This window comes from Rhinolophus sinicus, linkage group LG01 (genome assembly GCF_036562045.2).
Source record: "Rhinolophus sinicus isolate RSC01 linkage group LG01, ASM3656204v1, whole genome shotgun sequence".
Lineage (NCBI taxonomy): Eukaryota > Metazoa > Chordata > Mammalia > Chiroptera > Rhinolophidae > Rhinolophus > Rhinolophus sinicus.
This window is the reverse complement of record NC_133751.1, coordinates 151547839-151573224: the sequence shown is the minus strand read 5'-3', so window position 1 is coordinate 151573224 and position 25386 is coordinate 151547839. Positions and strand designations below refer to the sequence as shown.

Genomic DNA, 25386 nt, shown 5'->3' with positions numbered 1-25386 from the left:
TATTCAACAATATTTTGTTAAATATCTTCTTTGTACCAAAAAGTATTCTAGATCCTTCAGGGTATAGTACTAAATCAGAGAGTTAAAATTCCTGGACTCAGCAAGCTTCCGTTCCTTGATTAGAACTAATGAGAACTAATCAATAGTCAGAATTGTGAACGTTTACAATAAACCGTTTGAACATTGTTGTCACTGTATGAAAAGTATTTTGTGTGTAAACAGAGATTTCTTTGCTTACTATATGTCATGTGCTTGCAATAAATAAGAAATATGTATAAATATTTAAGGAAATGGGAATGCCATCTCTTTCAGAGATCTTTTATCTCTTTGTCAATATTCTTTGTCAATAAATATTATTTGGTTTTCAATTTCAATGTGACTTCAGTTCTGATGGCACAGTAAGATTTTTTAAACTTATTATTAAATTAATTTATATATTATGGGATTGAAAATAGTCATGAAAGCATTTAACTAATAGAAATGGGACAATTTCAGATCATTTCTCCCCCAGATAAAAGGGATTATTTCTACAGAAAGATACAGATGATGGTTTCTAAAGAGCTATACATATGTATTTGTATTTGTATCTTCATACTGCTTAGATGATGATTCTACTGAAAGAATTACTAATATCATTTCTACATGTGTGATCTGATCCATAGTATTCTCATTTTTTTGCTACCTTTTTTACAGAAGTAAGAGGTAGCTGGTGTGTTTTTTGCTTGGCCTTCAGGTATTTGGATGAAATTAAAAAAATCAAGTTTGGGACCACAATTTCTTAAAAGATTTGTGAATGTATGCATCAAAGTTCTCCAGCAATCCAATGTCTAGTAATACTATAGAAGCTCTTAAACTTCTGTCAACTAACTTACTAGATCAAGTAGTATTTCCAGTTTCTTAGTAAAACATGCGCAATGTCTGGTTGTCCTTGGCACAATCAAGCTCCAAAGTCATTTTCTAGATTTCCTGCTCCTGCCTTTTATTATAGTTTATCAAAAATTTGTTTTGACCATTTCCTAACCTGTTAAGGCCTGTTTTTACATTACTTATTGTAATAATTTAACTAAATATTATAAACATATGATTTGAATTCAATAAGAGAGTTGTTTCTAGAAAAGCAAAGTTAGATGCTTCATCAGAAAGAATATTTGGTGAGCTACATGCCCCCCTATCCCCCCAAAAACAGTACTGTTGAACTCTGTGTGAATGAGATACGTTAAACAATGAAATGAAATTATAAAAATCAAATTGCTTGCAGGTGTCTTGAAATCCTTGGCTTACTTAAAAAAATTGAAAGTAAACCAATCAGTGGGTACATTTGCAAATATAAAGCTTTCTCTTAACATCAATGATGAATGAATGAATGAATTTACATTTGTGTATTTTAATAAAATGCTTCAGGTTTACACGAACTTTTGATTTCTTACTATAAATGACTTTTTAAATAACCCGCTGATCAGAAATATTAGCGGGTTTTGTAAAGTTGCCTTCCTTTTTTGATAATTTTCTTAAATCATTTTTCTCAAAGTTTTCTGTAACATAATGTTAATGTCCATTCTATTTATATCCTATTAAGAACTCTATCTCAAATGAATTTATTTAAATACATAAGAAAAATACTGAAAACATTGATGCAGTTTTAAGTGTGAGTTTAAAAGTACACTTTTGAACTTTGCATTGTTGTGTAAGTATCACTTGGTGGAATCCCGTCTTTTCTGCGTGTTGGTAGTGAAAATAGCACATAAGTTAAATGCAGTTGTGTTGTGTTTTCATTACACAAACTACCTCTTTCTTTGTTATATATGTTGTTTATTCAATAAGTGCTATTTTGTATATTGTCTTAAATATGTTTAATTATATTTCTTGCATATTTAATGTATATACTAATCTATTGGTCTGTATTTGAAAGAAGAATGGCTTAATGGAAAAGCAGTCTTAATGGTTCTTAAGCTGTTTTAATCATAATCATATGTTTCTTGGATAATTTGTGTCTGAGGTTGATTTTGTATAATTTGTGTGACTTATAATTCTTGAATATCTATTGGTCTTTCATGAGTATGTTGTAATTTTAAATGTCAGTGGCTTCAAAAAAAGTTTGGGGAATTATGGCTTTAAACTATTTCCATGTGTTTGGATGGAAGTGGGAAGAATTACCCTGAATACTGGGAACACGTTGTATTAGTTTTGTTGTGAAGTCTTAATAAGAATGACATACCAAAAATGGGTGTGTGCACAGACTTCCATGTGAATATTTGTAGTAGCATTATTCACAGTAGCCAAAAAGTGGAAACAACGCCAGTGTCCATCAACTGCTGAATGGATAAATGAAAGGTGATTTAGTCACATACAATGGAATACTCTTGGGTAATAAAAAGTAACAAAGTACAGATACATGCTACAACATAGATGAAACTCAAAAGCATTATAGTCAGTTAGAGAATCCAGGCACAAAAGGACGTATGTTGTATGACTCCATTTATATGAAATGTCCAAATAGGCACATCTATAGAGACAGAACGTAAATTAATGATTGTCTAGAGCTGCAGATCTGTTAAGGTTAGGGCAAAGATATTAGAAAGAAAAATGATGATCTTTTCTTATTTGAAGCACTTACTAGTAATGTTAGAGTGGAAGAAACCACAAATATTTCAGCACAACCCCTTATTTTACATATGAAAAGGCAGAAGTGACCTTCATTGAGGCGATCAATATGTATTTGATCTTAAATATATTTATTCTAAATATATATATTTTTGATTAGCCTTAGTAATTTATTTTGTGTCAATTATTGTTCTGTTGATATGTAGCATAGAACATAAGGTTTTTTTACATTAGTAGTCTCAGTATTTCTCAGTATTTATTACTCATCACCCAGCTTCAAAACGCACTACTAACCTTTTGCCAGTCTTGCTTTACATATCTGCTTCCCTCCCTCTACTTTCTTTCCCTTTTTTCTTTTTAAGAAAAATCTCACTTATAGCCATTTTACTCATAAAAATTTTGTCATATGTCTGTAACTGATAAGGACTTTTGTTTTGAAATGTACCGTCTGTGGTATTATATCTAACAAACTTAACAGTTCCTTCTAAACATCATCTAGTACCCAGTTTTTGTTTCAGTTTCTCAGTCACTATATAAATTGGATTCTGTTTCACGCATTACTTTGGTGATTATGCCGCTTATGTTGCACATTCTATATTAGTTCTTGACCCACTCCCTCCTCCCACCCCCTTTTCCAAAACCACATTGTCAATTTGTTGAATTAACTAGGTTATTAGTCTTGTAGACTATCTATATTCTGGATTTTGCTAATTACTTTCTTGTGATGGTATTTATATTGTTTTTCATTTCCCCATAGTTCTTTGATTAGAATCAGATTAAATGTTTTAGACAAGAATCCTTCATAAGTGGTACAGTGTACTTTTTGTCGCAGCACATCACAAAGCACGGGATAGCTGTCCAATATTTAGTGATGCTAAATTTCAAAGGTACGTTCAGGTGGTGTCCATGTGATCCTTCTAAAATTACATTCTCCAACAGCTTTTTACTTCTTAGTTTAGAGACCATTAATGCATAGTTGCTTAAAGCCATTTTTGATTATGAGTTGAAATCAATAATTATCTAATTCTTTTGTTCCTCCTGTAGTTTATTAGCTGGAATTCTTAAACATTTTGCTCATCAAATACTTTATTTCTGTAGGAACTCTGTTTCAGGCAGCATAAATGCTTGATTCTTTCCCTAAATTTTCAGAGTACTAAGTGGTATCCTGACAACATTCAATGGTGGCTGTTTAGTTTGTTATTATCATTAAGACCTCATGGATGTTTTACAAATTTTACGTATTTCAATGTAGTTATTCTTTTGATGTTCAAATTGTTTCATGTCAGGCTGGTGAGAACCCCTTCCAACTGCCTCCTGAGTCCTTTTGACTTGACTTCATTAGTCTGTGGTAGCACCTCTGATCCTAGAACATCCCGTTTGCTAGAAAAATCTTTTATGCTCCCTGGCCCACACCTGGAGTCAGCCATTTTCCCAAAGCACCCTGGTTTCTTGGGTGGAAAATGTATTTACAGACCATAAATACATGCTCATTGCTAATTGATGATTACTTTTCAGAGGACAACTGGATAATGTACATTTTTGAAAGAAAATCATGTTGTACTAATATTGTCAATCAAATGTAAGATCACAGGGTTTTTATTTAACTCCTTTGATCTTATACATGTATCTCTTTTCATGTAAAAAAAATGTTGGTTTATAATGGTATACATATACTTATTTGCTTTATCTTACCATGAACCCATAGTAGTTTCAAAATAACTGTTAATATTACTACTAATGGTAAGACCACTGGATACAGTTTTCAAAATCGAAATACAGATTTCTTTGTATTTCTATTTGTCTTATCCCACGAGGGATGCACAAAACAGAAAACCTCTTTGAAAAACATTTACATGGTTTGAAGACAAAACTGTATTACATAGTGCACAAAAATCTCACTTCTCTTTCTTTTTCATGCCTGTGATATTCCATTTATGCAGTAGATATACTATAATTTGACATAGTTTATAATTCGTTGATATTTGTATTATTTCTTGTCTTCTGCTATTAAAAATAATGTTACAAGGAATAATGTTACGTATAACTCTAATAGTTTTAGCTGCTGTGTCTTTGGGATAGCTACCCAGTAGTATTACTAGGTTACAGGGTAATGAAATATTTGATTTTGTTAGATTGGCAAATTTTGAACAATTGTTCAAACTCTGCTGTTGCTGCATGAACGCATCTGTAGATAATATATAAACAAAGGAGTGAACCAGTATTCCAGTAAAACTTTCTTTTAAAAATGATTGATGGGCTGAATTTAGCCTGCAGGCCATAGATAGCTGACCCCTGCTTTATGCCATCTTCATAAATGTAGACAGTTTAAAACAACCAGATACTTTTACCAGGCTAGCTGTTTTGTTCTTATGTAATAGACTGTGCATTTAGCATATTAATTAAGTGAGACAACTGAGACTCAGTGTGTGCTGGGTTGATACTGCAATGCAAGTCTACTGTCTCGTGATGTAATCCTCTTTCCCTGGCTCCCCACTTTCCCTCCTGCTTGGCTCAGGATACTGTATATTGGATTGGGTTTCATCCGTGGTAGAGGATATGGCAATACTGGCCAAACTTACATTGAAAGTACTTTTTAAGTTGTCATTGTTCACACTTGTTGACTTGTCCTTGTTCAAACACGCATACTCTTTTGGCTTTTATTTTGCCCAGTGATGCTCGTTTTTGCCAGCTGGGTGGTTTGCATTGTCACCTGCAGCCAAGGAGCGTGGATGGTCAGGTTAGAAAGCCCTATAGGGAAGGATTAAGCCTATGATCAAGGATTCCCTTGAAGCTATTATATATATTGAACAGCTTAACTATTTGAGCCTAATCAGAAAATCAGAAAATAACTGTAATTTTTCATCCAAAAGAATTTATTTTTCCACAGAGCAGAGAGAAATTGAGCTACCATTTAAGAGCTTGTAGCAACTGTTTAAGATAGAGATTAGCAGCCTTTCAGAAATAGTGTTCTAAGACTTGAATTATTTTCTGTTACATTGCTACATTTTTTTCTAGTAATAAGATGGATCGGAGACAGTGGGAAACTGATTCATTCCTCTCTGAGCAAAGATGAACAAGACCTAGTAGGTGCTTGGCATAGAGACACCCAACATAAATGTGAAACCATGGGCCTGGGGTTTAAAATGGGCCATTCTTAGCTATTTCTGTGAATGGTTTCTTAGTTGGGAATAATTGAGGGAAGTCTTTGTGGACTTCTTGGGTTTTAACTCTTACTATGTTGTATATGGAATAATATCTAGGTTGACCTTTTAATTACCTTTTTCTAACAAAAGAAGCTTTAAGTCAAAGGCCTTGATGGTATATGTGTGGGGGGGGCGTGGGGGGGTGGAGAGAGAGAGAGAGAGAGAGAGAGAGAGAGAGAGAGAGAGAGAGAGATATTTGTCAACAATAATTCTTTTACATAGAAGTACAGGTGAGGACCTTTAATAGACATTTAAAAATGTGACCCCTGATTCTCATTGAGGATATGTTTTCCCTACGAGCCTTTGTTTTAATAACATAGGTGTTTTTCTTATATCAGCATTTTCACTATGTACTGATATATTACAAATAAAGGCATTTGCAGTTTTTAAATAGATCAAGGATTTATTTGCATGCCTTTCACTGTGTATATAAATGAGCATCTCTTGGCGCAGTTATATAGTCTGTAAATGAGGTTTTATGTAGGTAGGACTTCTTTAGTAACTAGTCATTAAATAGAACAATACATACTAATGGGGATAATCATTTTTCCTTCTGATACCTTTGCCTTTATTTTACTCCAGTGGTTCTCAAACTGTAATGTACTGGATCACCAGTATATATCCCCTGGACCCCATACGCTGATTCTATTTAAATAGGTACAACATGGAGCCAACCCAGGTAAATCTGTATTAGAAACAAGTCCCATAGGTGATTCTAATACCCATCGAATTTTGAGAATCACTACCTTAGATATGTTTTTATTGTAACTTTGAAATTTTTTAATAGTTTGATTTGGAAGAAATTGCAAAAATAGTACAGAGTTTCCCTGTGCCGTTCCCCGAAGCTTTCCCCAATAGTACTGTCTTACATAACCGTAGCATTATTAAAACCAGTGACTTGACATTGGTACAATACTATATAAAGTCAAGTACAGACCTTTCCAGATTTTGTCAGGTTTTGCATGCATTCTTTACTATTGTTATTATATGTTTATGTAGATTTACAATTCTGTGAAAGTTTGTTACATGTGCAGATTTGGGTGACAGCACCATAATCATAATACAAAACTATTGTATCACCACAAAGGAACTCCCTTACTCGTCACGCCCTGCCTCCAACCCTGCAGCCAGTGGTCTGCTTTCTGACTATAAATTTGTCACTTTGGGACTCTTATACAAATAGAGCCATACAGTATGTAACCCTTTGAGACGGGCTTTTTTCTTCACACAACATCATTCCCTTGAGATCATCCAAGATGGGAAGTATGTCAACATTCCATTGCGTTTTATGGCTGAGTAATACTCCACTGTATGGATGCACCACAGTTTGTTTATTCATTCTTCCATTGAAGCACATTTGGGTTGTTTCCAGTTTGTGGTCATTATGAAGAATATATTCATGTACAGGTTTTATGTGAACATAAGTTTTCATTTCTGTCACGTAAATACCCAGAAGTAGACTGCTGGGTCATGTGGTATGTAAATGTTTGGCTTTATATTACAGTGCCAAACTGTTTCCCAAAGTGGCTGTACCATTCTGTGTTCTCATACATAAAGCCTCATATGGTAGATCCGGTTCCTCCACATTCTCGTCAGAACTTGATAGTATCAGTAGTTTTTGCTCAAGCTGTGTAGTGGTATCTTATCATAGCTCTAGTTTACATTTTCCTAATGAATAATGACGTGGAACATCCTTTCACGTACCTGTTTGCCATTCTTGTATCCTCTTTGGTAAAGTTTCAAGCCTTTTGCCTATTTTATAATTGGATGCTTTATTTTGTTACTGTTTAGAGGACTCTGTATATTCTAGATATAAGTCTTTGTTGGATATGTGACCTGAAAATATTTTTTTTTCCCAGTCTGTGGTTTGTCTTTTCATTCTCTTAGCAGGATCTTCCACAGAGCAAAAATATTTAATTTTTGATGAAGTCCAATTTTTCAGTATTTTAAAAATCTTTTCTGGATTGTGTCTTTGATATCATGTGTAAGAATCTTTTGCCTAAGCCTTGTCCTAAAGATTTTCTCCTGTTTTGATCTAAACATTTTATTAATATAAGTTTATGTTTAACATTTAGATCAATTTTAGGTTTCAGTATTTCTAAACTTGGAGACACTATTTCCAAGTAGTTATTCTAGCCTGATATTTGATAAAATCTGTTGCTGGGAAAGGTAGTTTGGAAAACTAATTTCAAGCGCTTTTCTTTATCAGTATAGAGTGAATATTATGCTTGAATATGGTTTACTCCAACATACACCACTCTCCAACATTTAAGACTTTAACAGAGACTAATGATTAAATGCTGTTTAATATTTACCAAAGTACATATTTGAGAGTAGATTATTGAGATCGTGACTTGAAAGCAACTTTTGCTTTCTTTTTATGGTTGGTTAATCAACCAGTGGGCTTGCTTGGCTGATTATATATATATATACCCACTATTTAATATGAATATGTACATATATTTTAATAATTATAATATCCACATTAATTTTAGTTTCTAATCAAGTATGCTTTAGAAAATTGGAAAACAATTCAAATGAAAAACAATTTCTTAAAAACAATTTTTTAAAGAGCAGTTTTAGATTCACAGCAAAATTAAGTAGAAGGCGTAGAGATTTTCCATATGCACCCTGGGCCCCTGACATGCATAAGCCTCTACCATTATGTCATCCCCCATCAGAGTGGTGCATTTGTCCCAACTGATGAACCTACATTGACACGTCATAATCACCCAAAGTTCATAGTTTGCAGTAGGAATCACACTTGATGTTGTACATTCTATGGGTTTGGACAAATGTGTCAGGTCACGTGTTAATCATTATAGTATCATGTTGAGTATTTTCACTGCTCTAAAAATCCTCTGTGCTACACTGATTCATCCCTCTCCCCACCACCTCAACTCTTGGCAACCACTGATCTTTTTATTGTCGCCCAAGTTTTGCCTTTTCCAGAATATAGTTGGAATAATATAGTATAATATAATATGTAGCATTTTCAGACTGGCTTCTTGCATTTAGTAATATGCATTTGAATTTCCTCCACGATTTTTCATGGGTTGATAGCTCATTTATTTTTAGCACTGAAAAGTATGCCATTGTCTGGATGTACCGTAGTTTATTTGTTCATTTACCTACTGAAGAACATTTTGGTTGCAAATACCAACTTTTAAACTTCCCTTGTGGTGAAAAAAAATTTTTTTTTATATTTGTTATTTTAGTGTTTCAGAGAACATAATATAAAACAATCTATGGATAACTTTTGTCTTAAATTTAGTTAGTAGGGGTGGCCGGTTAGCTCAGTTGGTTAGAGCATGGTGCTAATAACAGCAAGGTTGCTGGTTCGATCCCCGCATGGGCCACGGTGAGCTGCATCCTCCTTAAAAAATAAAATAAAATAAAATAAAATCTAAACAGTTTAAAAATACATATTTTAAAAAAATTAAGCAGTAACTTTTTATTTGAATGTTTGTAAGTATTTGACCTCTTGAAAAAGCAGAACTATAACTTCTTTACAATTAGGTTTATACTTACTTAATTTTTATGTGACAAAGGAGAAAGAGCCCTAAGAAGTTTTTCATAGTTCTCTCTCTCCATGTTTTTGTTAATCATTTTTGAATTTTTAAATTGTAGTGTCAGTCAAATTTTTATCGCCCTTTTGGACTAATTTTCATAAACTCCTCTGACTCTCCCATTCACATTACCTGCAAGGCAACAAATACAAAGTGAAAAGGAAGTTTTCAGTAGCTGATTCTGAGCCCAACGGCTAATGACATTTATTACTTACTGGGGAGAGGTCTGTGCACAGAGTGAATGGAGCAGCGAGTGAGTCCTGGGCATGGTTTTGGAGTTTCAGTTTGTTTTTGAGATAAATTATTTGGTAATTTCTATAAATGTATGAGTTCATAGAAAGTATTCCAAAAAAGAGTATTTTTGGGTGATTGCTTACGTGAAACACTTGCACACTTATTGATAACTAGGTAAGCATTCAGTTAATTTAGATTTTTGTGTAGGGTCCATTTAGGATAACTTTGAAATTGTTTGGTTGGATTCATCTCATTTTTAAGTTACTGGGCATCTGTGGACCTCATATGGTAGGTATTTCTGTAATCTACCCAGTTTCTTCCTGTACAACTGAGCACACACTGGGTGCCCAATAAATGTTGTTGACTGTCTTGTGACTCATTGTTTATATTGTTTTCAAGCCTGTTTTCTCAACTTTGCCATTTGTTTTGAATAATTTTTTTATCTCGTCCTTTGATATACCCATTTCTACTGGAAACTTTCTTTATCTTTTCTCTTGCTGATGTTTGACTTTCTTAACTATGCATAAAATAAATATCCCATATAATAAGATATTTAGGAAAACCCAGAGACAAACTGACATTGCAGTGACATTTATGAGACATATATGAAAAAATTAATATTTAATTTCAGATTCATAGATACATTTTCCTACTATATCTCTTAGTCTCTGTAATAGTTCCTTGAGTGTATATATATGTTTATTTATATTTATGCATTGATCTGTATATAAAATATACCTCAATGAAAAATATCAGGGAAATTTATGTTTTCCTTTCTTTCATAAGAATTTCCTTCTTTGATCAAAGGAAGCCAAAATACAATGGGAATTTGGATTTGGAAAAATTATTACTAAACTTTTGGACTACTTTTAAGATTTGTTTTATTCATTCGGTGGTTCTGAGATCCTCCTGAATTTACATGAACTAAATTGACCAAAGTAGCAATCTCCAGGTAGTGTTTCTGAGTTTACAAAGTTCCTGTGAAGGTTCATCATCAACTCTAATTGAATACCTACTATGTGTCTGGCATTATTATAGACCAATGGTTTTCAAACTTGTCTGTCCTTTAGGATTGCTTGGGGAGATTTTTAAAAAATCCCCACCAGCCAATTAAATCAGATTTCTGGGAGTGGGATCTAGGCCTCCGCATTTCCTAAAACTCCTCAGATGAGTTGCTGTGTAATCAAGTTTGAGGACCACTGGGGCTAGACGGTGACTATATATTACTCATTTTACCTTCTCAGGAACACTGTGAGGCAGGCTATGTTATCCAATTCTGCAACTGAAGAAATCTTTCCAGAGAGATTAAATGACCTAATAACTAAATGCAGGCCCAAGCCAAAACCAAGATCTCTTGCCTCATTTCCAAATCTTGAACTTTGTCAGCATCTCTTGGTGATTAGTATGTAGATTATTTCCCCCTTCAATTGCACGTATATTGCTTTTTTCTATCACCTTGTGCCTTTCTGGAATGTCTTAATGTTATCACTGGAAGATAATACTGTATGTATCTTGTGAGCTAGATATTTTTGTTTTCCCTGATACCTGCCCCCCCACACCCACCCACAAGAAAAAGGTGAAAGTCAAATTATGCATTTATTTTCTAAAGCACTGTGTGTGTGTGTGTGTGTGTGTGTGTGTGTGTAAGAGTTTGGCTTGGAAATGCTCAGGTGTAAACTGTTAGCCTATCAACTTTCATAAATGTGATATATTGTGTAGTTATTTCTTCTGTTAGAGTAAATAACTGGTTACAATAGGAGAAGGGAGCATCTTATGTCTTTCTGGGTGTATGGCAACTAAATCACAGGAAAAACCATCTACTCATACAGACTTCTCCTGGAGGCCCTAGTGTTTCAAAGAGATTTGGTTGTGTCCTTGGACCTCACTCTACATAATTGCTAAGCCCCTAAAAATAGTAAAAAATAGAGGGATATAACAAAAAAATGAATAAACCTAATGAAAACTATTGTTAAATAGCTTTGTTAAGAAAAAAATTGAGCATACTCTGAAAAAGGTGATGTATTCATCAGAAATTCAAAAAATTATATTCAAACTTTCTGGCAGATAAAGTGATGTACATTGAAAACTATGCTATAAGGTACAAGGGAACCGGGGGTAGTTGAGTCCCAGCACTGCATTTGCTATTTGGCACTTCCTTGCTTTTTTTTTTTTTTTAACCATACTCTTAAGTGCTGTAGGGCAAGGCCTGCGTCTTGTCTTTCGATTTGCCCCACATCATCTACACAGTGTGCTGAGTGCGACCAATCTTCACGGCTACTTATTAAACAAAAGGATCTATACAGGTGTCCCACTATAAATGCAAATGAGATACTGAAAGATTTTAAAATAGATGGACTTCTATGCGTAAAGCAAGAAAAGTTCTTGAAAGAAGAGATGTCCAAAGAGAGGATCTTCACCGGTAGATTCCAAAGAGGGTGTTCTCTCTGTGCAGGGAATGGCATGAGCAGAGGGTGCTTTACAGCGCAGTGAGTATGTGAAGTTACCGGAAACCGAAACTGAGGCCTAGGGTTTATGTAGAATCCTACTCCTCGCTTGCTGGTCCAGGAAGGGAGGCTGTGATCAAGATGTCAGCCGGGGCTCACGTCTCAGCTGGGGAGGAATCTGCTTCCAAGCCAACTTTACGGCTGTCGCATGCGTCACATCCTGGATGGCTGTTGGCCAGAGACATAGTGCAGCTCGTAACATGGCAGCTGGCTTCTGTTACAGCGAGCCAAAGCGTGCGCAAAACTCGTGCCACCGTCTTTCGGTAACTTAATCTCAGAAGTGATTGCCCATGACCTTTGCTGTATTCTGTTCACTAACTCTAGTAAGTCACTCAGTCTAGCCCACACAAAGGGATGGGATTACACAAGGAGGCAGGGTCACTGAGCACCATCTTAGAGGCTGCCTACCACAGTAAAAAATTTCATTTAACCCAGTATATAAACATGATTATAATGTAATATGTAATCAGTAGATCAAAATTACTAATAGATATTTAATATTTTGGTACTAAGTCTACAAAATACATGTATATTTTATACTTATAGCACATCTCAGAAAATAGCTATATTTTCATTAGAAATACTTGATTTGTATTTAGATGCCATAAATTCAGTTGAAATTAGAGCCACATACCCAAGCTGTTTCAAGTATGTGTGTTTGTTTGTTTCAAGTATGTGTGTGTGACATGCCATTGAGTCTGCTCCGACTACTGGTGACCCTGTGAATGAGTGATGTCCACAGTGTCCTGTCCTCAGCAGCCCTGCTCAGCTCCTGTAGATGCATGCCTATGGCTTCCTTTATGGAAGGTACGTTCCAAATATACATAAATGTTTTCTAACAAATGAATCAAGTATCAGTTAAAAAATATACAGTAACATTAAGCAAACTAATACTATAGTCCCTCAGTCACACTAATATTACAAGTGCTCAGTAACTACATGGCTACCATATAGGACAGAAGAATTCTAGAAGTTTGGCTGCAAAAGGAAGGAGTGAAATAAAATGGTACTTGGAAGGAGCAGGGAGGTGGAAATACAGATAATAGAAATCTGTGCATTTTGTGTGTGTCCTGGGGAAAAGGAAAGAAATCAAAGATGACAGAAACATACGGTATAATTAAGGTGGTTTTGGGTTATTGGTCAGATTTGAGTGGGGGTGTAATTGGGGCAAAAAAGTTGAATGGATGACTTGTGATAGAGACCTTCTGTTCTAGGTGTTCAAATGCAAACAAATAGAGTGTGGGAGAATGAATCCAGAAGCTTTTTAAAATTTTCTTTTGAGTTGTCACTCTATTTATTCATCATTTTTTCCGAGTGCGTATGCCAAGAGAGAGAAAGGCACTTGGAAATGGAACCATTTCCTGTGAACCTCAGAGGAGACCCTTTCCTGACCAGAAGTGTTCTCAGCAGAGGACGAGCTCCCTGGGAATAGAAGTCCTATCCATGTCTTTCTTCCAACCAAATGTTATTTGTAAATTAGCTCAAGACCCTTGCCCTGCCCCCAGTTCTAAAATATGTATCATATCTGAGGCCCCCATTTTCAGTTTCTAAACAAAATTATTATGCAAAATCTTTGTTATGTTAGAGGTGGAAGGGACCTGGGATCATCTAGTCCCATATCTGTATTTTGTAAATTAAGGAATGGAGGACCAGAGAAATTAAGTGATTAATTTAAGGTAATGCAAGTGGCCATTTGGGATACTGCCATGCCTTTTAATAAAAAATGCATAGTTTCCACAATTCTACCTGGGGAAGTAGCAGCCTGTGTTGGTGTGCCTGGGGCATTTGCACACCTGGCACCTGCATTTCTATTTAAATACTATCAGAGATTATATAGATGGCTCGAGTTATGGTTATCTGGAGGGTTTGGCACTGTGTTCTGTGTGCTCTGGGGCAAATTTCTTAACCTTTGTAAAGCCCAGGTAAATGTCAGTGGCAACTGCTTCATGAACTTAAATGCAGAACAAAAGCACCTGCACAGTGCTTAGAAGTCGATGTACAGTAACTGCTCAAGTTTTTCTCTTCTACCACTTGGCTTTTGCTCATTCATTTTTGTTGTTGTTAACTTATTTTTGTATGACTGTTTCAGCTCCTAAAGGGACTGATACGGTACTTATCAGTAGTTAAGAGGCTCTAGAACTGACCCCTTGGGTTTAAATCTGCACTCCATCACTTAGAGCTAAATTCCTTAAGCTGTGCTTCTGTGTCCTCATGGAACACGGGATGGTAGCACTTCCCTCATACAGGGCTGTGAGGATGAGGTCGTTAGTACTTGCTAAATAGGACAATTTTCAGCACACAGGCAGCACTCAAGGATTGGCTGTTGTTGATAATGTGATAGTAAAATATAATAGGATACAAGCTGTTTTGTGTGTGTGTCCCCAAGGGGACATAAAGGCATCATATTTAATAAATACTTAGTTTTATGTGAAGAATACCCACTGCCTCTTCATATGGTAAATTATACCAAATGTACTTGAAAGATGATTTCCATTCTTAAAAGTGAAAAGGTAACACAGAATTAGGTTATTCTTTCCTAATAGTAATCATAATCCTCATTGGTCAAGGGAAGCTACAGCCAGGACATCTGAGTTCTGACCCACAGATTGGTTACGTGACCTAAGGAAAATTACTGAACATCTGGGCAAAATGAAGGTTTCTTTCCACTCCAGAATTCAGTCTATCCAAGTTTAATCCCTCATCCTCTTTTCCCCCCCACAAATGTGGAGAGGATTTAGAATCTTCCTGAGGATTGACTGTTTTTACCCAGGTGGGTCTCTTCGGACTTACTATATCTCTGACTGGTCACAAAATATAGTTAGTGTTACAAAACAGTTTGACACGTAGCAACATACCAAGCTCTAACTGTCCTATGAATGCATGGAACTGATATAACCCTCCCTCTCTTCCTCTCTCAATTAAACCAACAAACACGTATAGAATACCCTATCTTGTGCCAGTTAAAATTCTACGTGCTAGCAGAGAATGAGATAGGATAGGTTCCAACATTTATGGAATTTTCATTCTAGAGGCTCAGACCAAATAATAAATAAAGCAGTGAGCAGGATGGTATTAGATAGTGATAGATGTGATGAAGGAAAAATAGGGTTATGTGAAGAGTGTGCTGAGATGAGTGGCACCTCTTTTGAATGGTTAGAGAATATCTCTATGAGGAAGACATATTTGATCTGAAATTTGAATGAGCTCAAGGAGCGGGCAATTTGAAGTTCTGAGGTTAAACTCAATTTGGGCAGAGGAAACAGATGTACAAATCCTTCGGATGTAAAGAGCCTGGGTCTGTTTGAAGAAGGAAAAGAATGCCAGTGCGAAGTACACAGGGAGTTGAAATAGTAATGGGAGGGGAGGCTGAGAGGTGGCCGAGGCTAGCTCAGTGGTTTCGTAGACCTTAGCATGCATGGCAATTAATTGGAGGGTTGGCAATGTGGATCACAGAGCCCCACCCCCAGTATTTTTGATCATATAGGTCTGGGTTTAGGGCCTAAGAATGTGCATTTCTAACAGGTTCCAAGGTGGTGCTGCTACTGCTCTGAAACAAACTATGAGACCCACTAAACTAGCTCATCTGGGGCCTTATAAGCCAAGGAGAGGTATTTGGGTTTTATTCTCAATGTACTGGGCGGCCAGTGAAGAATCCAAGATGTTATGTGATCTGATTAACATATTTAAACTATCACTCTGAGGACTATAGAGAAGAATAGATTTTAAGGGAGGAGGTGAGAAAGAGGAGAGAGCAGTCAGGAGGTTATTGGAGCAGTCCAAGCCCCTGATTTCTTAATTGCCAGGGTGGTAGAGGAGCTGCTGAAAAGAACACTGATTGCAGATATGTTTTAGTGTTAATTAAGATCCCACAAGACTTGATAATGTATTGAAACTAGGAAATAGGGGCAACAAGGAATCAAAATAGGCCTAAGATTTTTGCCTGAGTTAATGGGGTGGTTAGTGTGGTGTCATTTGCAGAGATGGGGAAGTTACTAGGGGAGGTTTGGATAGAATAGGAATTGGGGTTGAAGAGGAGAATCAAGAGTTTTGGTTATGAGATGCTTATGGGACATCAAAATGGAGATGACCATGAGATTAATGGGCATGTAAATCAGAGCTCAATAAATAGGTCAGGGTTTGAGGTGTGAATTTAAGAGTCATCAACTTGTAAATGGTATTTAATGCCATGGAGTTTGATATAACCACATGCCGGTGAAGACTGTAGAAAGAGAAAAGGAGCCCTGGGGTACGCCAGCATTTAGAACTGAGGCAAAGAGATGAGAGCATTGGAGACTGAAGAATGGCAGTGAAGTAAAAGGAAACTGTGTTGTCACACAGAGAAGCCAAGGGAAGAATATCCCAAGCAAGATTTGGCAGCTGTGAAATATGTTCTTGTTGGAACTTAGGAACTTACTTGAACATGACCAAGATTAGATAGATATTTGTCTATTAGATTTGGACACTCATATAGGTGGTTGGTGACCTTGGCAAGATGAATGTCTGGCAAGAGTTATATGATGCCTTGTGTCTCTCCTTGTTGCCTTTCATTATAGCTTATCTTTTAAAGTGGCTCTGATGTATTCACTCTGATTTGATATTAGGATCGTCAAGAAAAGGGACCTTTTGTTGTTCCTACTAATTGCATTCCCTCAAGCACATAGCACAATGTTATGCCTACCATTGGAGCAAATGTTTAATAAAATATTCTCTTGTTTCATTAAACCCAAAGAGAGACACTGAGAAATTGTTTTGAGGAATTGGCCTACAGTTTACAGTTGAAATGCATAAGTTAGGGGCCATCAAGACATTGTCAATTATTTTGAAGGACTGCCTCATCAACACTTACCAAAAAGCATCTTCTGTTTGATAGTCCTCTATCAAAGGCGGCTGTTAAATTTTCTTTTGGTCATTAAAATGTAACATTTAAAAGGCCTATTTTAAGATTTATAATTCCATTATTATATTGTATCTTTAATATTGAAGCTGTAGTTTTGTATAGTACTTTTCTGAGTGAATCTCTAAGAATACTATATAAACACAGCAAACACGTGAGATCCCATTGGACTTCAGTAACTTATTAAGGATGTAAGTATATCTTACATACAATTTAAAGCTGTTTTTTCCCCCCAAAACCAAGAAGAGGTATTTGAGTAGATTTGCTGTTTTTATTCCCTCTTTTCATTTATTTTAAGATATTAATATTGACAAGGATGAACTAATGATTACCATGGACAAATGATTTTTGAAGTGCTTTGTAAATCAAATGATAAAAAGACAAGTAGTAACAGAAGGATACCAACTGAATTCTGCTTTAAAATAAGTTTTGCCATTTTCTAAATATATTATTGCATAATGTGAAATTGTACCCTAATTTCATTATGAAAATTGAGTGTAATATTGAGATCATTTAATGATAAAGCAGTATTTACTTAAGCAGTAATTTACTGTGGCTTATTATTTTTAAGTCTTGATTAATGAAATTTTGCCCTGACCTAGAGAAGTTTTCTGTCTCAAATGTCTTTTCAGTGTAACCTCTTTTCCACCCATCCTTGTGTGCAATTTGCTATTGTTTAATGTTAAGGGTAAGAGCCTCTGAGGAGTAGCAACTGATAGTCAAACTAGGCCACTGGTGAAGAAGAGTTTATGTGAAAATCGCTTGGGTAAGAAAACAGGCCCAAGCATTCCTGTTTAAAAGGGGAGGGAGGATTTAAATGGCAGTTACTGCGATTTAAAAATATTAATGAAAACTAGTGTTGTTAAGCAGTAAATTATAGTTGTTAATGCATGTTGATGTGTTACCTTTTTTTGGCATTACCAGAATTTCTTACACTTGGGTTAGGTTATAAGCTTTGGTTATATTCACTGTATCTGTGGGTGACATTTAGTTTAATTTTGTTATTGCTTCAAAGCATCTCAACCAAAAGATTAAGAACATTGGCAGAGATGTGAGTAGGTCAAAGGTATGTTAAAAATTTTGCTGGTGAATCAAAGGTCAAATAAGTTAACAAAGTTTTAAAGCTACTTAGAATTCAGGCCAAATGCCGGCCTCTAGCTGGTATTCTTTGCACTAGACTCCATTATGTAGTCAACAAACTTTAAATAGAGAGACGCATTCTTAAGTTTAATGTAAATGGATCACAATTGGGAAGTAACATATAATTGATCTTACAGGCTCTACCTGTCTAAATTCTACTTTTTTTTTTTTAAGAACTGAGTCATGCATGTCTTCTCTTTGAAGTATACCTTGATACCTGTCTGCCGCCACACCCCCACAGAGCTTGTTTCAACTTGCTCTCATTGCTCTGAATTTTCAAGATAACCCATCTGATTTATGACACTACTTCTTCGCTTTGGTTTTGTTTTTTAATTCCTTACACATTGTATCTTCCCTATGGGATTTCTAGGTTAGTGTGGAAAGATCTAGGTCTGATTTAGAGATTCTTTGCAACTTCCCGGCCCAAAGGTGACAAATGCTTTATTTGAAGTAATACTAGAGAACACTGAGATGCTTTTCATTGACGTTCTGTATAAATAATATGCAACTAGTGCTCTGCTTTTCTTTCTTCTTCTTTTTTTTTTTTTAAGGTAAGCTTATCTTTCGTAATTAGAGATGGGTTTCCATCACAGACTCAAAGACCCTTAGGAAATAAGGCAGTCCCACATATACAGAACATAAAACTGTGAGTCAGAGGAGATACTGCAGTGTGCAGTAGACCCATAAGACATCCCAAGAAGTTGCAACTCAGTCTGGACCTTGAAGGGTATATAATAAGTGTCAAGGCAGAGAGGATGGAGAGGACATTCAAATGGAGACCAGATGAGCAACACCTGGAGATGGGGAAGTGTCCGGAATGATGAAAACAGGGGATGGGAAGATCATGGTGGCAGCAGGACGTACCTGTCAGACCTTCATTCTCGGCCATTCCCCTTGAAGCCAAGTCCACTGTGGACAAAGTTGTTCCTGTGGCTTTGTCTCCTTGCCTGTGGCAGTTGGGCTTCTCTATTGGCCTTCCTGATAAAACTCTTATAAAGCCCTCAAGTACCCAGTTATCCCTTGCTAATAAATCTAGCATGTATTTTTCAATACTTTAAAAAAATAAAATGTAATCAATTCTTAGAAAATCCAACACAGGTAATCCTGATCTGAAAAATTCACTTTCTTTTTTGGTGGTAAGAACTTTTTTCCTTCTCAATGATATGCATAGATACGTCATGTTTTGTGGGAAGTATTCATTGAATTCTTTCATTCAATAAATATGAGTGCCTACTATGTGGCAGACATTGTTCCAGAGATTCTGTACATTTGCAAACGTGTGATACAGGGCAGTGGAGACAAGTCCTTATTCTCATGAAATTAGTGACTCTTTAATGGGAGGAGATATAGTAAACAAGGATGTGAGTTGCTGCTAAGCCCTAAGGCAAAAAGTAAAGCAGAGAAATAGAGGTGTGATTTTAAGGTCAGGAGGAGACCCTGTAGAGGGTCCTGAGTCAGGAATGTTCTAGGTGTGTTCAGGACCAGGCAATTGTCATAGGATTGGAGTGCAGTGAGCCTTGGGGGAAAGTGGGAGACAGTTGATTGTGAGGCTAGAGGTAAGGGGGGACAGATTCTAGGACTCTAGATGTTACTCTAGGTGAGGTCAGAAGCCATTGGAGGGTGTGAGAGGAAGTGCAGTGATCTGACTTATGTTTTAGAAGGATCACTCCAGCTACTAGGCTGGGACATTGAGAATAAAATGCAAAGTGACAGTATTGGGACTAGGGAGACCAGTTAGCAGCTTGAACAGAGGCGTTTGGTGAACAAGGCTGTTGGTAGATTCTAGGTTTATTTATAATACACTATAAAGCTGGCAGAATTTGTCAATGGATCACATTGCATGTGTGTGAGAGGGGATTTTTGGCCCCAGCCACTGAAAGAATTGTGATGTACTGTGATGGGGATACTTGGAGAGGAAAAGGTTTGGTTTGGATAAGCTGGGGAGAGGAATTGTAAATTCAGTTAAGTTGGAGATTCCAGTTAGTCATCGCAGTCCAGATGTCAGGCATTGGGTTTGTAAATCTGGAGTCAAAGGGAGAGATTCAAGCTGAATATTTGGCATTTAAGATTTTCATCCTGTAGATTTTGTAAAATTCTTGTTAAATATTTATTGTACGAATTTTTAAAAATTTGTTTTTGTTGCTATTACAAAAGAAGGTGTTTTTCTTCCATTATGGTTTCTGACTAGTTTTTGCTTATGTTTGCATAGGTTATTGACTTGAGCACTTTAACTTTGTACTGAGCCACCTTCCTGAATTGTCTTATTTGTAAAAGTTTTTTAGTTAATTCATTGATTTCTCCTCTCTGAATTCTCTGTGGAATTTTACCAAACTGTTCAATTCTGAGAAGTACCACTTTCTTTCATGGCTCCATTTGCTTTCCTTTGTTTGAAATACCAATTATCTTGTCTTTTCCTGTGAGTTTCTATTCATTCTCCCAAACCCAACTTACATTTCCCATCTGTAAAACATTTCTGGATTCCTAGGAAAGCTTCCCTTAGTATGAGCTTCAGCTCTATCACCTGCATCCCTATATTAGAGCAATCGTTAAACTTCATTGTAATTTTGTATATATCAGTCCTTTTGTAGTACAAACCCAAATGGGTAGGATCTGGGTCATGGCTTTACATCCCCAGTGTTTAGCTGAATCTGCCACATGATTGTTATAGGATAAATGTTTATTGAACACCTGACGTGGTCAATTTCTGCATACTAAAAATGTTTTGAGAGTGGAGAAAATTTTTTATATGGATTTTATAAACTTGTTACATTTATTTTAACACTTTCAAATATTTATTTTTGTAACTATTGTAAAAGAAATCTTTTCTAATGTGCAATATATAATAAAGTGAAATTATACTCCTAAAAATTAAAAGACTATTATTTTAGAAAATTAATATACAATGTAGGAACTTTGCTTCTGTTTTTTCCGTGATGCTTGAGTGCATAAAGGTGCTTGGATTTGTGAGATCTTAAATTTTAAAAATACTAAATGGCCAGATGTTACATATTTATTTACAAAGAAGCCCTTTTACTTATTTGGATTTGATTTTTGCCTAGGAAATGGGGAGAGGGAGGAATTAGATTTTATATTTTTCTCAGTGGGAGGCAGTATATTTGTTTTTCCAAAGGCAATCAGCTTTTCATAAAGGTAACATTTTCAAAAGCTCTAATTTGTAGCACTTAAAAAAAAAAATCTAGGCATAATTGCATGTAATTACTTTATATTTATTTTCATGTTTAATTTTTTTCAAATCAAATCATTGAATTGGTTCATGTGAACCTTTTCAGGATGTCTACTACCTGTTTCTGTTATAAATCAGTTAAGGGATTGTTCTAATAAATGACAGTGAAATATATTTACTATAATTATTTGTAACATTTTTCATTGAAACAAAAATATAATTTATCAAATAACCAATCACAGATCATTGTTCATTGCTAAGTGCAGTAGGAAATACAACATGCTTCTTTCTTGCAGGGAGTTATAAATGTAGGCGGAGAGCTGAAACTCGTACTCAGGAAAAAAAAAGTTACATTTATGGAATCTGTTGTATGTGCTATGTAGGGGGAGACTGTAAGTGGTAGGAGAGCGGGGGAGGGGCGAGGGTAGTTTCAGCTAGACTTTGAAGGATAGATAGCAGGGTTTATCTGGATAGAGAGGCAGAAGGCATTAGATTGGAAACAAATAAAATGAAAGGCACAAAGGTAAGAGCTACTATGAGGTATGAGATTGAGATACTGATCTCCAGCCTGAACCAGTAAGGATTTTGTAATTTATCCCGTCAACGAAAATGTTATACTTTCACTTTGCTATAGTGAACACGCTTGAACTGAACTTAATGGAGGCAAATATCAAATTTCTTTGTTATTATGTTTCTTCGTATTACCAAATAATGTAGACATATTGTTGAAAACAAACAAAAGAATGCTGATAAAACAGTTAACATTTTGATGCATTTTTTTTCTGTATGTCAAAAACATATACACACAGATTTTTTGTTTTTATTAAATTAGATCATATTAGAAAGTTACTTTTAAAATACATATATTTTATTTTCTGTCTTTTGTTTTTATTTTAGGAAAAAAACAAAAGCCAAGGCACCACTTCCTCCCGCTGAGACCAAATACCTTGATGCCGCTTCAGTTAATGATTCTGTAGACTCCTCTGCTTTCGTCATGGAACAGAAAGAAAGCATGGTAGATAAAGACATTGAACTCTCAGTTGTTCTACCTGGGGATGTTATCAAATCTACTACTGTTCATGGAAGGTATGATGGAGCAAATGAAATACCAGAACTACCCTTTCTTCTTTGTCATTGAAACTCTCTGTTGTATACTTCTTGATTTTTTCTTTGACAAAATACTTCATTCATCACTCAGTTTAGCTAACTATTAAAAAAATACTAAAAAGTATTAGAAGTTTTCTAACAATATTTTAATATCAGTACAGTGAATTCCATAACCCCAGTGAAGTGACTCTTGAAATTTAGAACTATTTTATATTTTGTTCATCATTTAATATTTTTTAAAAAAACAGTCTTTCCCAGAGGAGCAGTCATCAGTTATATTGATTTTGTAACCACCCGTTTGTAAGTCAAAATTACAAAAGCAAGCCAGTGACCCATAAGAAAACCCTCCCCTTTCTCTCCAAATTACTCTTTTTCTCTTAAGCTGTTTCCCGAAATTTGATTTTCCAGAAGTTACTAACTACTCTTAAAATGTTATGCTTCTTTATGTATCAAAACAGATAAATGTCTGTTAAACTTGCTGGATTTTTCACATCATTGAATGATTTCATTAATTTACTAACAATGTGGATAAGTTAATGGAAATGCAAACTTAAATGTTAACCCAGCAAGAAAAAGTGAATATGTGATTTAGGAGACTGATATTTTTAATACTTGTATGAAAATTGGAAAGCTTTAATAAAGCCAAGTGTAATTTTCCACTTCATTTTGAAATGGAAAATTATATGAGTTGTATACTGGTTTTATTCCACCTTTTACCTCCAACCACCCGTTTGTTATCAGGAGCCCTGTTTTAGAAATTTAAGCTGTTTTGACCTTAGTATAGTGTGTGTGTGTGTGTGTGTGTGTGTGTGTGTGTATCAACAGAATAAGTAAGCAACATGTTGGGTATTATATTCTTACAATGTGGTTTTATCTAGAAGAAACTCAACATAACCTTAATCTTAAAATTTATCATTAAGATTATGTGTAGCTTTACAAATTATTGGAAGTACATGAAAATAAAAAAGCTCAGCATTAGCAAACAATAGATAGTATTATTCAATTCTCATGAAATTTAAGTAAGGTGGATTTTGCCATTTATTTTGTATTGAAATAGTTTTGGCAATCACACATTGTATCGTATTTATGAGGCTGAGACACCTGTGACGGTCCTGGGTGGGCTTCTGCCTCGGGTGCAGGTAGTCACCTGAGTCGTGTCTCTTCAGGGTGAGGAAGGCATCTTGTACGTAGAGACAATGGCCGTCATATTCAATCTTTGAAATAATACTATTACCCTGGTTTAAAAATAATAATGATGATGGATGTGGCTTGGCACAATAAAGGCAATTCCTTTTATTTTCCCTCAATTCAAAGCAAGTTAAAAGAAAAAGTCAGCATTTTTTTCAGTTCTTCCCTGATGCTGACAAGTAACAATGGTTTCATTATCAGTACTCTGAAAGTTCTTCTTGGATGTACCAGTCGTCTGTTTATATTGCCGTCTTCTCTGCTATCAGTCTTCTGGGTGCTTCAGATTTTTTTTAACCTCAGTGACTTCAGTATTAGAATTATGGATTTCCTCTCAACCCTGTCAGCCATCTCAATTATGTTAGACTTTTCCACATGCTGCCCTAAGCTAACTTTTCTTCTGTTTCCTTAACTCTGGGAACCTGTATCCGCAGTGCTTCCACTGTCCACCAGGATGGTGGTATCTCAACACTGACAGCTGCCCCATTACCCAGATCTTAGGGTGCCCTCTTTGCACACAACCTTTTTGACGTCTGATTTATGACTGCTCTTCTGTTTGTTGCATTTTTCTTCATATTGGATTCAGCTTGGATTTTCTTCAACTTGGATTCTGCATCGGTCATTTCTCCTATGTTTGTACTTACAGGACCCTAGATTTTCCTCACCCTTTTGACCTTCCAGCATGTTTGCCTCCCAGGTCCTTAAACCTGAGTAATTTTCTATTCATCGGCTTTTTGTTTCTGGGCTGCCAACTCTTGTTGAATTGCCCCAGTTTTCTTATCTATAAAAATGTTTTATAACCAAACTGTTGTTAGGATTAAATGAAATACTATCAGTGCCTGGCACATACTGACTTCTTCCATTTCTTATTCAGAACTTCTTTCCTTAACCCTGAGCTCTCTCCATTTACTCTCTACCCTCAGATTAATGTATAACACCCCTCTGTTTGTGGCACTATTTTGATTAAAACAAACAAAAAGCTTCAGGGACAACAATTCAATACCAAATTGAGGAAGTCCAAGCGACCAAGCCTGGAGACTGGCACACCTTGTTTTCTTCTCCAATATTAAGTAGGCTTTTCCTTCTCCTCTCCCCTTGGAATACCTTTAGCTTCAACCCCATGACTCTCTTGTTCTACAGATACTTTACCTTTCCCAGCGCCACACCTTTTGAAAGATTTTCCATGTGCAGTACCCTGCCACCCACATTGTCTCCAGTCAGTTTCCTTAACTGAAGTGACATTTTTCATATAAAGGCTCCTTGATCTCCCCAGAATGAATTATTACGTATGATTTCCAAACTCCTCTGACACTTTATATTATTGATGGTTATCATTTGTTGTCCTATGCTATAATTTATATGTATGCCTTATCTTTTTAAATAAACCATAAGATCCATGTGGCCATCATTACTTTACTTCTTAGTGCTTAACACAGTTTGGTGCAATGCAATAGGCATTTAATAAATTCATTACAATGCATATTGTCTCCCTAAACCCTTATATGTAGCTGGAGATAGCAACTTAAATGATGTGCTTTGAGAGACATTGGATGGGCCCTGGTTGCTTTCCCAGGATCTTTTAAATGAAGATATTTTCTCCAGGTAGATAGCAAGGCCAGAATACCCAAACTGGGAATGTCCCAAATTCGGATTGCTTTTTAAATTTTGTATAGGGCTGGACATTTTTTCTGAGAGTAGAATTCATTTCATATCATTTTTACTAGGGGGTTTGATTTAGGGACTTTGTTCCTAATAGTTTTATCAC

The 25386-nt window shown here is 35.7% G+C and overlaps 1 protein-coding gene across 24 annotated transcripts in view; it reads left to right on the top strand.

Moving 5' to 3' along the window:
* Window positions 1-25386, top strand: part of COBLL1 (cordon-bleu WH2 repeat protein like 1) — a 151129-nt gene that overhangs the window by 72296 nt on the left and 53447 nt on the right. For 22 of the 24 annotated variants that reach the window (XM_019727320.2, XM_019727315.2, XM_074337180.1 and 19 more), the window contains one exon: window positions 22227-22415. In XM_019727320.2, the coding sequence (XP_019582879.2) occupies window positions 22227-22415 (189 nt within the window). Of the gene's footprint in view, window positions 1-12783; window positions 12919-22226; window positions 22416-25386 lie in introns of those variants that run through there. The other 2 variants (XM_074337196.1, XM_074337199.1) reach the window with 2 other exon arrangements.